The sequence below is a fragment of the Oncorhynchus gorbuscha genome, linkage group LG13 (assembly GCF_021184085.1).
Source record: "Oncorhynchus gorbuscha isolate QuinsamMale2020 ecotype Even-year linkage group LG13, OgorEven_v1.0, whole genome shotgun sequence".
Taxonomy (NCBI): Eukaryota; Metazoa; Chordata; class Actinopteri; order Salmoniformes; family Salmonidae; genus Oncorhynchus; species Oncorhynchus gorbuscha.
In genome coordinates, this window is record NC_060185.1 from 53,518,767 (window position 1) to 53,536,414 (window position 17,648).

The window sequence follows — 17,648 nt, forward strand, 5'->3', positions numbered from 1 at the left end:
AGTATTCGGCCCCCTTGAACTTTGCGACCTTTTGCCACATTTCAGGCATCAAACATAAAGATATAAAACTGTATTTTTTGTGAAGAATCAACAACAAGTGGGACACAATCATGAAGTGGAACAACATTTATTGGATATTTGAAACTTTTTTAACAAATCAAAAACTGAAAAATTGGGCGTGCAAAATTATTCAGCCCCTTAAGTTAATAATTTGTAGCGCCACCTTTTGCTGCGATTACAGCTGTAAGTGGCTTGGGGTATGTCTCTATCAGTTTTGCACATCGAGAGACTGACATTTTTTCCCATTCCTCCTTGCAAAACAGCTCGAGCTCAGTGAGGTTGGATGGAGAGCATTTGTGAACAGCAGTTTTCAGTTCTTTCCACAGATTCTCGATTGGATTCAGGTCTGGACTTTGACTTGGCCATTCAACACCTGGATATGTTTATTTTTGAACCATTCCATTGTAGATTTTGCTTTATGTTTTGGATCATTGTCTTGTTGGAAGACAAATCTCCGTCCCAGTCTCAGATCTTTTGCAGACTCCATCAGGTTTTCTTCCAGAATGGTCCTGTATTTGGCTCCATCCATCTTCCCATCAATTTTAACAATCTTCCCTGTCCCTGCTGAAGAAAAGCAGGCCAAAACCATGATGCTGCCACCACCATGTTTGACAGTGGGGATGGTGTGTTCAGGGTGATGCGCTGTGTTGCTTTTACGCCAAACATAACGTTTTGCATTGTTGCCAAAAAGTTCAATTTTGGTTTCATCTGACCAGAGCACCTTCTTCCACATGTTTGGTGTGTCTCCCAGGTGGCTTGTGGCAAACTTTAAACGACACTTTTTATGGATATCTTTAAGAAATGGCTTTCTTCTTGCCACTCTTCCATAAAGGCCAGATTTGTGCAATATACGACTGATTGTTGTCCTATGGACAGAGTCTCCCACCTCAGCTGTAGATCTCTGCAGTTCATCCAGAGTGATCATGGGCCTCTTGGCTGCATCTCTGATCAATCTTCTCCTTGTATGAGCTGAAAGTTTAGAGGGACGGCCAGGTCTTGGTAGATTTGCAGTGGTCTGATACTCCTTCCATTTCAATATTATCGCTTGCACAGTGCTCCTTGGGATGTTTAAAGCTTGGGAAATCTTTTTGTATCCAAATCCGGCTTTAAAGTTCTTTACAACAGTATCTCGGACCTGCCTGGTGTGTTCCTTGTTGATCCTTCATGATGCTCTCTGCGCTTTTAACGGACCTCTGAGACTATCACAGTGCAGGTGCATTTATACGGAGACTTGATTACACACAGGTGGATTGTATTTATCATCATTAGTCATTTTGGTCAACATTTGATCATTCAGAGATCCTCGCTGAACTTCTGGAGAGAGTTTGCTGCACTGAAAGTAAAGGGGCTGAATAATTTTGCACGCCCAATTTTTCAGTTTTTGATTTGTTAAAAAAAGTTTGAAATATGCAATAAATGTCGTTCCACTTCATGATTGTGTCCCACTTGTTGTCGATTCTTCACAAAAAAATACAGTTTTATATCTTTATGTTTGATGCCTGAAATGTGGCAAAAGGTCGCAAAGTTCAAGGGGGCCGAATACTTTCGCAAGGCACTGTATCTCACATCTTATTTACCCAACTACTTCTGATTCAACCGCCACAACCCCATGAATTAAAAAGTGGGATTGAAATAGGTTGACATGACAAGAAATTACAATTAAAAGTTCAAATAAAATTATACACATTTTTACAAATTAATATCTAATCTGAGAACATGGCAACCATGTTCTGTGTACGTTTGGTGGAACGTTGATGGGATATTCTCCTAACCCACAAAAAACTGGATACATTAATTTTCTTGCAACATTCTCATGAAACATGTCTAACATTATTGTCTTAAATTCTGGGAACATGGTAACCACATTCTGTGTAAATTCCAATTGTTATTAAGGAGATGGTCTCTTGGAAACATTACTTGCACATCACAGGAACATTCCTATGAAAATGATAGTTAATGACCTGATGAGACTCTTAAAGGAATGTTCTCTAAAGTTGTGGGAAAGTTTGTTGTTAACTGGGAGCTCGCCAGTCCTGTCAAACAAAAAAGTTCAAAGGAGCATGGTTCATGCTCTCTCTCTCTCCATCAAATGCACACTGATCTGCATGTACAATCATCACAATACTACAGGAACAATGAACAAATCACTTCTAATATGCAGGAAGGTGCTTTTCCGTGAACCAGTTGGGCTGGGATTACCATTTACTAGCACGAGGTTAGAACATATACCTGGCGGGTTAAGGACACTCCATTAAGACGTTCCATACACATTCTGGGATGTTTGGCCGTTAGTTTTGTATTCATGAAGGCAAGTTATATCTGCATCAACTGGGGCAGTGATCATTTGTCCCTTGTAATCTCAGTGACACAAGTTGCGTCCCAAATGGCACCCTATTCCACGTACAGTGCTTTCATAAAGTATTCAGACCCCTTGACGTTTTCCACATATTGTTACGTTACAGCCTTATTCTAAAATGGATTACATTGTTTTTCCTCATCAATCTACACGCAATACCCAGAATGGTGTACATTTATAAAAAAAACACTGAAATATCACATTTACATAAGTTTTCAGCCCCTTTACTCAGTACTTTGTTGAAGCACCTTTGGCAGCGATTAAAGCCTAGAGTCTTCTTGGGTATGACGCTATGAGCGCTATGAGCTTGGTACACCTGTATTTGTGGAGTTTCTCCCATTCTTCTCTGCAGATCCTCTCAAGCTCTGTCAGGTTGGATGGGGAGCATTTCTGCACAGCTATTTTCAGGTCTCTCCAAATATGTTAGATCGGGTTCAAGTCCGAGCTCTGGCCGGACCACTCAAGGACATTCAGAAGACACTGCTGCGTTGTCTTGTCTGTGTGCTTAGGGTCGTTGTCCTTCGCCCCAGTCTGAGAACCTGCTCCAGAGCGCTCAGGACTTCATCAAGAATTTCTCTGTGCTTTGCTCCGTTCATCTTTCCTTCGATCCTGACTAGTCTCTCAGTCCCTAACGCTGAAAAACATCCCCATAGCATGATGCCAACACCACAATGCTTCACTGTAGGGATGGGTCCAGGTTTACTCCAGACTCCAAGCGGGCTGTGATGTGCCTTTTACTGAGGATTGGCTTCCGCCTGGCTACTCTACCATAAGGCCTGATTGGTGGAGTGCTGCAGAGATGGTTGTCCTTCTGGAAGGTTCTCCCATCTCCAGAGAGGAACTCGAGCTCTGTCAGAGTGACCATTGGGTTCTTGGTCACCTACCTGACCCAAGACCTTTCTCCACTCCGCTCAGTTTGGCCGGGTGGCAAGCTCTAGTAAGAGTCTTGGTGGTTCTAAACTTCTTCCATTTAAGAATGATGGAGGCCACTGTATTCTTGGGGACCTTCAATGCTGCAGACTTTTTTTGGTACCCTGTCCCAGATCTGTGCCTCAACACAATCCTGTCTCGGAGCTCTATGGGCAATTCCTTTGACTTCATGGCTTGGTTTTTGATCTGACATGCACTGTCAACTGTGGGACCTTATATAGACAGGTGTGTGCCTTTCCAAATCATGTCCAATCAGTTTAATTTACCACAGGTTACTCCAATGAAGTTGTATAAACATCTCAAGGATGATCAATGGAAACAGGATGCATCTGAGCTCAATTTCGAGTCTTACAGCAAAGGGTCTGAGCACTGTAAAAACAAAAAAACATTTGCAAATATTTCTAAATGGGGTATTGTGTGTGTGTAGTTTGATGAGGAAAAATATGTATTTAATCCATTTTAGAATAAGGCTGTAACTTCACAAAATGTGGAAAAGATGAATGGGTCTGAATACTTTCCGAATGCACTGTAATTGTTACTGTGTGGATTTCCTTTAGCGATTGTAAATGTGGTTATGGCCCTGAAGATAATTAGGCCAGGCTAAGCCTGGGCAGTGCTATCTATTGTTCTTCGAGCCAGCGGCCTCATATCCATGCTACTGTATGACAGGGAGCCAGCCCATGATGAGAGTTCTCCTCCGTGATGCCCTCGTAGGAGGCCCGCTCACAATTTGCTGACAGAAACCTTATTGTAGGCTACACCACCAAAATCTCTCCTCTAAAATATGTAGCAGCTTAAAATAGTCTAACATGTTTCAACACACTTTATATCAGGGCCACTGTGGGAGTACTTGTCAAAAGTGCTCGGCTGTGTGTGTGCCTCTCGAGGAAAAATCATACAAAGAAGATCTTGCCTCTTGCCACTCTTGTCTTCCCACTCGGTTTGTCTCCCGTTTTTTCCCCCTGAACTCATCTGACCTGCGCTTTATTTCTTACATCAAGGTATCGAGCACACCCACCAAACACAAAATATTAGAAACATTATCCCACACTAGTCTATTAGGGAAACACTCTCCCATTGTACTTCCTCTATGTTCTCTCTCTCTCTCTCGTACTATGCAGAAACATGCTGTTTCGGTACTAAGTGGCGATGATGTTGACTAGATCCAGAGTGCTCTTATAAGGCGTTGAGGTTTAAAAGCAGATGATGGGAATGAGGATTTGGAATCTGTTAAAACTAAATAGCCTCTGGGTCCTGAATTATTGATGCAAAGTAGAGGGTTTAAAGCTGCCTTCAACACTCATTTGCTGAGTTTTCCACGGAGACCTGGACTGCAGCATTTATAATGAGTGTGATTAAAGTAGGCGTACAGGCCCCTCTGAACTACAGGAGTTGATTCTGGCCGGCTCTCATTCTGTGCCCATTACTCTCTGAGAATCGTAATAAGGACATTGTGTTTTTCTCTCTCCCCCAATAACGAGTCAGGGGGAGACTGACTCATTCTCTTTCTCTCTCCCAATCTCTCTCTCTGTCCCCCAGCTCCCTATTTCCCTCCTCTCCAAATCACGGAGAGATATTTATGACACTGACCTTTCCTGCCATAAACTGAAAGTTAAACACACCACGCTTCTATTGATCCCTGCGCTGGGCAATTAAAACTCGGTATGAGTGGAAATCGTTTGCACTTTCTGTATGACACATGGGCCAGTGGCCTGCTGAAATGCCCCTATTGGAATATAAATTCTCTCCATCCGACTGAATCGAACCCTCAGCAGGCCTGAAAGTTGGCCATATTGAATTTGTACTTTTGGATAGAATATCCCTTAGCGCCTGGGGATCGGTATTAGATTGTGGCGCTATCTGGCGTAACGGACACGCTTGAGCAGCTCAATGCTCTCCTGTGTGCCCCCATCTCTTAGGAGCTCCCAATTGGATCCCTAGCAAGAGAGAGAGAAATGGAGTGTGTTTTTATGGCAAGAGATGGATAATTCCAGAGCGGGATAATTCCAACATGCCAACTGATGCAAGCCATCGGAATGCGGCATCTTCCTACACCGACCCAATCAGAGGCGGCGGCGAGGACGCGGGGCCCTCCGCTTATGGAAATCAGCTATTGACATCCTCCGTGTCTGTCTGCGCTGATGGCTACAATAGAGAGCTTTACATCTGCAATGACACATCTATTGTTCTCCACACAACACACTAATGGCCTTAACGGTGGCGGAGGAGCTCTGTCCTTCTCAACAGAAGCCGAATGTCATTTGACAAAGAAATTGGTCTCATTGAAATTGCACGATTGATCTGCCTCGATCTTTCCCTTTCTATGTATTGTCTATGCTTATGTGTTTAACCTCGCGCGGGGGTGAAGTTGGGCCCTGAGCTGTGTGAAGGGTTAAGTGCCAGTTAGCTGTAGTTATGACCACACCTGCAGCACTGATGGGGTGACCCCCTCCCTCTCTTTACCCTCATGCTCCTCTGTTTCCTATCACTTCACCCCCTGCCATCCTGTTCCTTCCTGCTCAGTTGACACAAATCCATCTGTCAGTATGGATTTGTGTCAACAAGGTGACAGCACTGCAGGGCCAGGCAACCACATGCACAAACACAATTTGTATGCTACATTTTAGCATGTATGTGTGCCCACGCATGAACACACACACACACACACACACACACACACACACACACACACACACACACACACACACACACACACACACACACACACACACACACACACACACACACACACACACACACACACACACACACACACACACACACACACACACACACACACACACACACACACACACACACACACACACACACACACACACAGACTTACTTTACAGTGCAGTCATGATCTGCTCTTGTGCACAGTCTACTGATCATCACCATAAACACACTTGGCTTTGCTTTTCTATCTCTCTTTCTCTCACTCACACCCAGAGCGCATCAAGCATCAACTCTAACACACTCCACTGCCTTCACTGACCAGAGAGGGTGATTGTGTTTTTGCCATTTATCAGAGAGGGTGATATTACAGGAAGGCTGGCTCCATGTTATCAGAAAAAGGAAAGGAATGGAGAGGGGCAGAGCTTTCTGTCTCCTTCCAGGCAATATATATATATATTTATCTATGGACTGCCCCCACCTCTTGTAGCGAGAGGGAGAGGAAGAGGAGATCAACAAACAGACTCGTATGCTCGCCAGCTCGGTGACCAGACAACGACCTGGCAAAATAAATAATCTGAATATGGTGTGAGGTTGACGACTGTGTGTGCGTTTTTGCTTGCGTGCATTTGTGTGTCTGTGGTGTCTCTGTCCGTGTGAATGTATGTCCGTGCGACCTCACAACCAGTGCCAAGGGACTCCACTATCTCCTTAGCCACCTTCTTTCCTCTTAAGCATTGCTCCACACCCTTCTCAGCCGCTAGCCATCGCAGAGCAAAGCGGGGAAATCCACTTCCGTTTGTCATTGAGAGGCATCTCTTTGTGTTTTGAAGTGTCTTTGGCATGGGAGCCACCATCTTAAATCAACTCTGACATAATTAGATAGATTTATCGAACCCTCACTTCCCCTGGGACTGCCTGCTGTGGCTGTCGGGATATTAAAAGAGGAACGTGGAGAGGCATTCGGGGCTAAAGGGCTAAATTGAGAGGACGGGGGGACAAGGCATGATGGAGATTAGGTTAGAAGGGGGCACTGTACCAGGATTCATCATTTTCCTCTCTTCATGTGTGCACCACAAGGCACCCTATCCCCTAAATAGTGCTCTATGTAGTGCTCCATGTAGGGACACATCCTCCACACATCCGGCGCCGACAGAGATGGCCGCCTCGCTTCGCGTTCTTAGGAAACTATGCACTATTTCGTTTTTTTAATCTATTATTTCTTACACTGTTAACCCAGGAAATCTTAAGTCTTATTACATACAGCCAGGAGGAACTATTGGATATAAGAGCAACGTCAACTTACCAACATTACCAGGAATACGACTTTCCCGAAGTGGAACCTCTGTTTGGTCCACCACCCAGGACAATGGATCGGATCCCAGCAGGTGACCCAAAACAACGGTCCCGCAGAAGGGGCTGACGGGGCAGCGTTCTGGTCAGGCTCCATCGACGTGCACATCGCCCACCGCTCCCGAGTATACTACTTGCCAATGTCCAGTCTCTTGACAACAAGGTAGACGAAATCCAAAGGTTGCCTTCCAGAGAGATATCAGAGATTGCAACATTCTCTGCTTCACGGAAACATGGCTCACTCGGGATACGTTATCAGAGTCGGTACAGCCTCCTGGTATCTTCACGTATCGCGCCGACAGAAACAAACATCTCTCTGGTAAGAATAAGGGTGGGGGTGAATGCCTTATGATTAACGAGTCGTGGTGTGATTATAACAACATACAGGAACTCAAGTCCTTTTGTTCGCCTGACCTAGAATTCCTTACATTCAAATGCCGACCACATTATCTACGAAGAGAATTCTCTTCGATTATATTCACAGTCGTGTATATCACCCCCACCCCAAGCAGGCACCTCAACGGCCCTGAAAGAACTTCAATGGACTCTATGTAAACTGGAAACCACGTATCCCGAGCCTGCATTTATTGTAGCTGGGGATTTTAACAAGGCTAATCTGAAAACAAGGCCCCCTAAATTTTATCAGCATATCGAATGCGCGACCCGGGCTGGCAAAATCCTGGATCATTGTTACTCATCATTGTTAATCGACGCATACAAAGCCCACCCTCGCCCTCCTTTCGGCAAATCTGACCACGATTCCATTTTGTTGCTCCCAGCCTATAGACAGAAACTAAAACAGGAAACACCCATGCTAAGATCTGTTCAATGCTGGTCCGACCAATCTGATTCCACGCTTCAAGATTGCTTCGATCACGTGGACTGGGATATGATCCGATTAGCGTCGAACAACATTGATGTATACACTGATTCGAGCTAAGCGTCATGTACATATTCTTATTCATTCCTTCACACTTGTGTGTATAAGGTAGTTGCTGGGGAATTGTTAGATTACTCGTTAGATATTACTGCATGGTAATATCGCTACACTCGTATTAACATCTGCTAGCCATGTATATGTGACCAATAAATCAATAAAATGATTTGAATAGGATGCCATATGGGACAGAGCCTTCCTCTCTATTGTTTGATGATTCATCGAAACCCATGTGGCACCAGGGCCGGTGAATTCACTCTTAATTAGTTGATTTTTTTACCCCCGGTTTCTCCTCTGCTTTGACATGGGGGGGGGTGTATTTATCTACACAATGAGAGATTGGCACACAGCTTATCTGATGATCGCACTAGTCGCAGGCAGCTGGTGTAATATTGCTGTTTGGTGTAGTATCAGGACACTAAGCCATCGTGGAACTGCACCTAGGGTTTTAGAATACAGTACACGGGCGCAGAGTATAACAGACATCAAACTCTAACTAAGCGGACTGAGCAGAAGGGCGTTTAGAGGGGATCTAGAGGTACAAGAGACGTATTTTGGCTCTAACCTGATCTTTCAGAGGGTGGTGTGTGTGTGTATAGGAGAAACGATAAACAAAAGCCTTTTGATCTATTGGGGATCTGTGATGGGGTGTGGGTAACCATGGTGGAGAAAGAGGATGCACACCCAGAGCAACACACACAACATTAAAAAGATATGACACCGATCCAGTGTTTACCCTTTGTTATGTTTGTTCCTTGTATAATGACAAACCGGAGCATAGGTTTAACTACTTTTAATGAGCATATACTTCAGCTAGAAAACTCCTTGTTTAGTCATGCAAGGCATTCTTCAACCACCTGCCTCCCCCCCGCATATCCTTCTGGGTAACGTAGTCTAAATGTTATTAACACATAATACACCCTTGACCCCAGTGCAGTTTTTTCAGGCCCTGTGTGGGAATGGGTTCAAGTGCCATCCAGTGTGCTTGCATCATCTCTTTCTCCTCCCCCTCTACCCCTCTCTCTCTCTCTATTCCCCGTGTTGCTCTACCACCACTACTCGCCAGAGGAAGATTACAGACCTGACACTAGCTGCTGTGACTTGTTTGTTTTTGTTTTTAAATCCCTGTGTTAAAGTTTGTTAAAAAAGCTTTGCAGAAACACAAACCTCCCCGCCGGTAATCATAATTTACGACACGCAATACCTTTGACTACATTGTGTGCAAATACTTCAGCTGCTAATTAAAATGTCCAGGACTTCAAAATGGTTTGTTTGAGCCCTAATGCGAGAGCATGTACGAGGCCAAGGTCTCTAAAGTGTAGACAATTTGGTCGGATATGCAACAAAATATTGTGATGTGTGACCAGGAGTTTTATTTTGGGAGCACTGTGCGACTATGAAAAAAAGCTCCCAGTTAATAATTGTAATAATGAAGCTACACTGTACCGTTGTTTCCTGAGTGCCCTAGTGAAACAAGAGAGTCCAGACTCGTACGTGTCATGATAGCACCATTACTACAGCGAAAATGACTTGCATCTAGCCCAACTAGCTCAAATGATCTGACCCATATTACCAGCACAATACTTTTTTCTTCCTATGCAGCGGATCACCGGGACCACATTTTACATCCATCAACCATGTCATGGGCCATTCTAAAACTACTCGTGCATCAACGTTGTTAACCATCTGTGTACACTTTGTTTAGACATTACTTCATTGGCTAGCTGGCTAATAACCTGGTTACTTTACCAGTATAACCCAACCATTTGGGGACACAGAAAGAAAGGAAAAGGGATAGCTTCTTCAGGAGATCAATGATCATAGCAATGAATGAATGGTAGTTATCTTGCATGTGGTCATCACAAACCTGATGTTTTTAAAGAGACTGTGTACCATTTTCAATGTGATGCATCTCAGTAGGAAAAGTGTGATTTTACACAATGTAGAAACCTAATATTCCACAAATGACTTTGTAATTTCAGTGACAGGTATTCGTATCAACGTTTTAGCTTTGATATTAAACGGATGTGCTTACAGTGTTACATCTTAGTTTCTAGGGCACCACATGTGCTTACAGTGTTACATCTTAGTTTCTAGGGCACCACATGTGTTTACAGTGTTACATCTTAGTTTCTTGGGCACCACATGTGCTTCAGAAGTAGCTAGAATTCATATAGGCTCAATATAGGCTCTATCTCCGTCAATTGAAAACAAGTTATTTGAAGTGCTCCTAACTTTTTAAAGTTGGGAGCACCAGTGCCAAGGAGAGATGTTAATTTAGAAACCTGACAGGGCCCCAGAAGGTTACAGCAGAAGTCATTACAAGGAGTGCTGCCTGAGAGGCTTGGCTGCAAGCCTGGCCAATTTGCTCCTCTCTAGTTTCTACACCTGGATGTGGCTTGTTTCCCTACTGGGGTGGCCCCGTAGACATATTCTGTGTTTATAGGCTAGGCCTATACCATGTAGCCTAGGTTCCATAGATTTAGAGACCTGTTCAAGAGGTTAGAAAGGGAGACCAATATCCAGAAGGTTGCTGGTTCAAATCCTGGTAGGGACAATGAAAGTGGGAGAGGATCTGACAATCTCAAGGAAGGCTGCTCGTTTAAAATCCTCGGCTCCATCCATCCATTCAGGCAGTCAGTCAGTCAGTCAGTACAGCTGGATGTGGCCTACTGTCCCAACGTGTGAGACAACTATACTGAACAAAAATTTAAACGCAACATGCAACCATTTCAAAGATTTGACTGAGTTGCAGTTCATATAAGGAAATCTGTCAATTGAAATACATTTATTAGGTCCTAATATATGGATTTCACATGACTGGGAATACAGATATGCATCGGTTGGTCATGGATGCCTTTCAAAAAGTGTGGACCAGAAAACCAGTTAGTGTCTGGTGTGACCACCATTTTGCCTCATGCAGCGCGACACAACTTCTTTGCGTAGATTTGATTAGGCTGTTGATTGCAGCCTGTGGAATGTTGTCCCAGTCCTCTTCAATGGCTGTGTGAAGTTGCTAGATTTGGTGGGAACTGGAACATGCTGTTGTACACGTCAATCCAAAGCATCCCAAACATGCTCAATGGGTGACATGTCTGGTGAGTATGCAGTCCATGGTAGAACTGGGACATGGGGCCGTGCATTATCATGCTGAAACATGAGGTGATGGCAGTGGATGAATGGCACAACAATGGGCCTCAGTATCTTATCACAGTATCTCTGTGCATTGAAATTGCCATCGTTAAAATGCAATTGTGTTTGTTGTCCGTAGCTTATGCCTGTCCACACCATAACAACGAGTGGTTTGACATCAGCAAACTGCTCGCCCACACAACGCTATACACGTGGTCTGCGGTTGTGAGGCCGGGTTTGGACGTACTGCCAAATCTCTTAAATGAGGCGGCTTATGGTAGATAAATTAACATTAAATGCACTGGCAACCGCTCAGGTGGACATTCCTGCAGTCAGAATGCCAATTGCACACTCCCTCAATACTTGTGGCATTATGTTTGTGTGACAAAATCGCACATTTTAGAGTGGCCTTTTACTGTCCCCAGGACAAGGTGTGTCTGTGTAATAATCATGCTGTTTAGTCAGTTTCTTGATATGTCATACTTGTCACGTGGATGAGTTATCTTGGAAAAGGAGACATGCTCACTAACAGGGATGTAAACAAATTTGGAACATTTTCAGGTATATTTCATTTCGGCTCATGAAACATGCACCCAACACTTAACATGTTGCGTTTATATTTTTGTTCAGTGTATATTTTCACAATCCTCAGAGCAAAGGGCTGTAAAATCGCCAAAGACCGTTTTGGGGATTTGATGCGGGTCGTTGGGTATAATTCCATTGAACTGTGTGATGGGACCAAAATTGCACACATTCTTCACTCCATTAATCCTTCAGCCAGGATGTTATTCCGTTGGCAAGCGAGAGAGACCGAGAGCTTATGTAGCTTACAGTCGTTCCAATGGCCACCGATGTGATTCGTCACCCTGGCAAGGCCCCCATTCCATCATTACTATTCTGTAAATGGATTCCGCATTAAGGCCGACTGCATTAGTGGTGCCTGTAATATGAGCCCTACAGAAAGTGACAATAATGATGTGTAAACGTTTCACACGCTGAGGCGGCCCACTTCCCTGAAGAGCGATCAAGGCTGATAAGAGACATTGTCGAGCTGCTACAGCAAACTATCAGCAGGCTCCCTGTTAAGCTCAGGCTCGTTACACACTGGAGAAACTCAACAATATTTACTAGGCTGCCCATCTTGTTTCTCTGCCCTTGCCACACACAGTGGACATCAGGGCTTTAGGCTGATTCAGCTATCTGTTGGGTTCTGTCACTACATTAGTTAGTCCCCATCTGACTGATCATCATTTACTGTCGTGTGTGTGTGTGTGTGTGTGTGTGTGTGTGTGTGTGTGTGTGTGTGTGTGTGTGTGTGTGTGTGTGTGTGTGTGTGTGTGTGTGTGTGTGTGTGTGTGTGTGTGTGTGTGTGTGTGTGTGTGTGTGTGTGTGTGTGAGACCAGTCACTCAGGCCAAATCAAATTCTTATTAAGGGGATGGTGATGGTCTACAATGGAGGTCAGAGTAAGGTAGTGTTGGTGTTGGAATTTAAGAGAGCTGTTAATTATCCCTAGAATATCTTTAGAAAGGGAATGTGTTGTGTGGGAATTTAAGAGAGTTGTTAATTATCCCTAGAATATCTTTAGAAAGGGAATGTGCTGTGTTGGAATTTAAGAGAGCTGTTAATTATCCCTAGAATATCTTTAGAAAGGGAATGTGCTGTGTTGGAATTTAAGAGAGATGTTAATTACCCCTAGAATATCTTTAGACAGGGAATGTGTTGTGTGGGAATTTAAGAGAGCTGTTAATTATCCCTAGAATATCTTTAGAAAGGGAATGTGTTGTGTTGGAATTTAAGAGAGCTGTTAATTATCCCTAGAATATCTTTAGAAAGGGAATATGTTGTGTTGGAATTTAAGAGAGCTGTTAATTATCCCTAGAATATATTTAGAAAGGGAATATGTTGTGTTGGAATTTAAGAGAGCTGTTAATTATCCCTAGAATATCTTTAGAAAGGGAATATGTTGTGTTGGAATTTAAGAGAGCTGTTAATTATCCCTAGAATATCTTTAGAAAGGGAATATGTTGTGTTGGAATTTAAGAGAGCTGTTAATTATCCCTAGAATATCTTTAGAAAGGGAATATGTTGTGTGGGAATTTAAGAGAGCTGTTAATACACCCTAGAATATCTTTGGAAAGGGAATGTGTTGTGTGGGAATTTAAGAGAGCTGTTAATTATCCCTAGAATATCTTTAGAAAGGGAATGTGTTGTGTGGGAGTTTAAGAGAGCTGTTAATTATCCCTAGAATATATTTAGAAAGCGAATGTGTTGTGTTGGAATTTAAGAGAGCTGTTAATTATCCCTAGAATATCTTTAGAATGGGAATTTGTTATGTTGGTTTGGCACAAATTCACATCCTGTGCTGTTTTTCTGACCTAATGTGTGCGTATTTCTTCTTTTTAAACCTGGTGTGTGCGTGTCTCTGATCTGTTCCTTTGCTGTTTGTGTGTTGCAGACCTGCGAGAGATAGTGTTTGTGATCCAGAGCCAGAGTAACTCATTCCACGTGAGTCGGGCAGAGAGACAGAGAGCAGACCTGTTACAACAGACTCAGAGCCTCACACAGGTACCACCAGCGCCACCAATGCCTCTTAGAGTCGCACACACACCATACGTTTTACTATCCTGTATTTACATTCAAAATCCTATTTTCCCTGAACCCTAACCTTAACTCCTACCCTAATTGTAACCCTAACCTGGGACATGTCCCCATGAGGGACTATTCCTTGTTTTACTATCATTGTGGGGACATTTGTGGCTTTCCGGTACCCACAATGGCAGTAATTCTCACTCACTCACTCACTCACTCACTCACTCACTCACTCACTCACTCACTCACTCACTCACACACTCACTCACTCACTCACCACTCACCACTCACTCACTCACTCACTCACTCACACTCACTCACTCACACTCACTCACACACTCACTCACTCACACTCACACACACACACACACACACACACACACACACACACACACACACACACACACACACACACACACACACACACACACACACACACACACACACACACACACACACACACACACACACACACACACACACACACACACACACACACACGTTTTTAGAGAAACAACAGCATCCCTTAACTTCAACCATCTTCTCTAAGCAATATGGTTCATGGCCACAAATAGCTGTTATTTACCTTCTTTGCTCCCTGTGGACCATATAGCCGTTACTCTTTTGGAATAATTTGTGTGGAAAACCACCAGTTTAGTGTAACCGTGTCAAGTTGAAATACCACCATTGGTATACCACCATTGAATTGCTTTTTGGTGAAGCTTCCAGCCAAAGTGTTTCAAAATGGTGGTCAAGTGTGTTTGTGAGACAGAGGATGCAAGATCAAATACCAGTGCAGGCTTGTGAGCGAGAAAGCTAGACTTTTAAATAAAGCCATTGAGAGTGGTTACATTTCTCCAGCCCCATCCCTTACCAAAACAGTGGCGGGGTGCCTGCTTTGTTGTTTTTTGAACTGCAGATTGTTCCTTTAACACCGTGTTATAAAACCTAATTAAGGAGTGGAGTTGATAAGTTCTGTACAGAATACCTTAGACAACCAATGAAATAAAGGATATGTCTTTTCACAACAAACATAATCAATGAAAGAGGCACCAGTGCAGCCCATGCTTTTTGCCACATGGTGTCAGCATTGCTTTTTATGTGAAGGAAACGATCATTGTCTCAGTTTGTATCCCCATCTGAGAAGTAGAGAAAACGAGGTACTGGTAGCATAGTGTATTGTCCAGTAGTGCAATGAAATAAAGTAGCTTTCACCTGGTCAGTCTGTCATGGAAAGAGCAGGTGTTCTTAATGTTTCGAACCAATCACGTGTTCTTAATGATCGTTTCGAACCAATCACTCCAATAGATCTGGCAGGCCTCCCTATAGGGGTTATACACTTAGTATACAAAACATTAAGAACGGCAGCGTAGCCTAGTGGTTAGAGCGTTGGACTAGTAACCGGAAGGTTGTGAGTTCAAACCCCCGAGCTGACAAGGTACAAATCTGTCGTTCTGCCCCTGAACAGGCAGTTAACCCACTGTTCCCAGGCCGTCATTGAAAATAAGAATATCTTCTTAACTGACTTGCCTGGTTAAATAAAGGTAAAATAAAAAAATAAAAACACCTGCTCTTTCCATGACATAGACTGACCAGGTGAATCCAGGTGAAAGCTAGGATCCCTTATTGATGTCTCTTGTTAAATACACTTCAATCAGTGTAGATGAATGGAAGGAGACAGGTTAAATAATGATTTTTAAGCCTTGATACAAAAAAACACATGGGTTGTGTACAGTATTTGTGCCATTCAGAGGGTGAATTGGCAACAACAAAAATATCGATGTATGGTGGTAAGTGCAAGGCACAGCAGTTTGTGTCAAGAACTGCAGCGCTGCTGATTTTTCATGCTCAACAGTTTCAAATCAAATCAAATTTATTTATATAGTCCTTCGTACATCAGCTGATATCTCAAAGTGCTGTACAGAAACCCAGCCTAAAACAGCAAGCAATGCAGGTGTAGAAGCACGGTGGCTAGGAAAAACTCCCTAGAAAGGCCAAAACCTAGGAAGAAACCTAGAGAGGAACCAGGCTATGTGGGGTGGCCAGTCCTCTTCTTGCAGTGCCGGGTGGAGAGTATAACAGAACATGGCCAAGATGTTCAAATGTTCATAAATGACCAGCATGGTCAAATAATAATAATCACAGGCAGAACAGTTGAAACTGGAGCAGCAGCACGGCCAGGTGGACTGGGGACAGCAAGGAGTCATCATGTCAGGTAGTCCTGAGGCATGGTCCTAGGGCTCAGGTCCTCCGAGAGAGAGAAAAAAAGAGAGAATTAGAGAGAGCATACTTAAATTCACACAGGACACCGAATAGGACAGGAGAAGTACTCCAGATATAACAAACTGACCCTAGCCCCCTGACACATAAACTACTGCAGCATAAATACTGGAGGCTGAGACAGGAGGGGTCAGGAGACACTGTGGCCCCATCCGAGGACACCCCCAAACAGGGCCAAACAGGAAGGATATAACCCCACCCACTTTTCCAAAGCACAGCCCCCACACCACTTGAGGGATATCTTCAACCACCAACTTACCATCCTGAGACAAGGCCGAGTATAGCCTTCAAAGATCTCCACCATGGCACAACTCAAGGGGGGGCGCCAACCCAGACAGGAAGATCACATCAGTGACTCAACCCACTCAAGTGACGCACCCCTCCTAGGGACGGTATGAAAGAGCCCTAATAAGCCAGTGACTCAGCCCCTGTAATAGGGTTAGAGGCAGAGAATCCCAGTGGAAAGAGGGGAACCAGCCAGGCAGAGACAGCAAGGGCGGTTCGTTGCTCCAGAGCCTTTCCATTCACCTTCACACTCCTGTGTGTATAAAGAATGTTCCACCACCCAAAGGACATCCAGCCAAACTGACACAACTGTGGGAATCATTGGCGTCAACATAGGCCAGCATCCCTGTGGAATGCTTTAGACACCTTGTTGAGTCCGTTACCCCCCGACCAATTGAGGCTGGCTGTTCTGAGGGGGGGGGGGGTACACACAACTCAGTATTAGGAAGGTGTTCTGAATGTTTGGTATACTCAGACTGATTCAGCTGCATATTTTCTATAAAAAGTGGCTGTGTGTAAGACAGTCACCTGCAGGAGCTCGCAGGGTTTGTATGTGCGTGTGTGTGGGTGCGTGCGTGCGTGCGTGCGAGCATGTACGTACGAGTGTGGAGGCTCTGGCTGTTGCAGGGACCAAGCCCCCCCACCCTTTCCACACACACCCCACCCAGTCTACTCCATGAGTAGGGCTTAGCATAATGTGTGTCTGTGATGGCTGTGTCTCTCTGAAGTGGTGTAAAGCGATGGGTTTTTGTCCCTGCAGCCTGCCGGGTGTTTGAACTGACTTGTTTCTTACTACCTGAGGTGAAAGTCAAGTTTAGACTGGTGAATATGCCATTATGTTGTTAGTGTGTATATGGGGCTTGACTGAGCTGCTAGCAAACCCCCGGCTGACTAATGTGGTTAACATACTGGACACAGACTAGGATTAGGGATTTACAGTCCAGTACTATGATGGTGTGATGCTAGGTATTTGTGGGGCATTGCTGTTGAGTAGCCTGAGTAATCTGGAGAGAGGCTGTGTGTCTGTGTGTCTCTGTGTGTCTGTGAGC

At 44.1% G+C, this 17,648-nt stretch overlaps 1 protein-coding gene across 2 annotated transcripts in view; it reads left to right on the forward strand.

Annotated features, from left to right (window-relative positions):
- Positions 1–17,648, forward strand: part of LOC123993157 (beta-1,3-glucosyltransferase-like) — a 147,042-nt gene that overhangs the window by 79,142 nt on the left and 50,252 nt on the right. For both annotated transcript variants that reach the window (XM_046295003.1, XM_046295004.1), the window contains exon 4: positions 13,901–14,010. In XM_046295003.1, the coding sequence (XP_046150959.1) occupies positions 13,901–14,010 (110 nt within the window). The remainder of the gene's footprint in view (positions 1–13,900; positions 14,011–17,648) is intronic.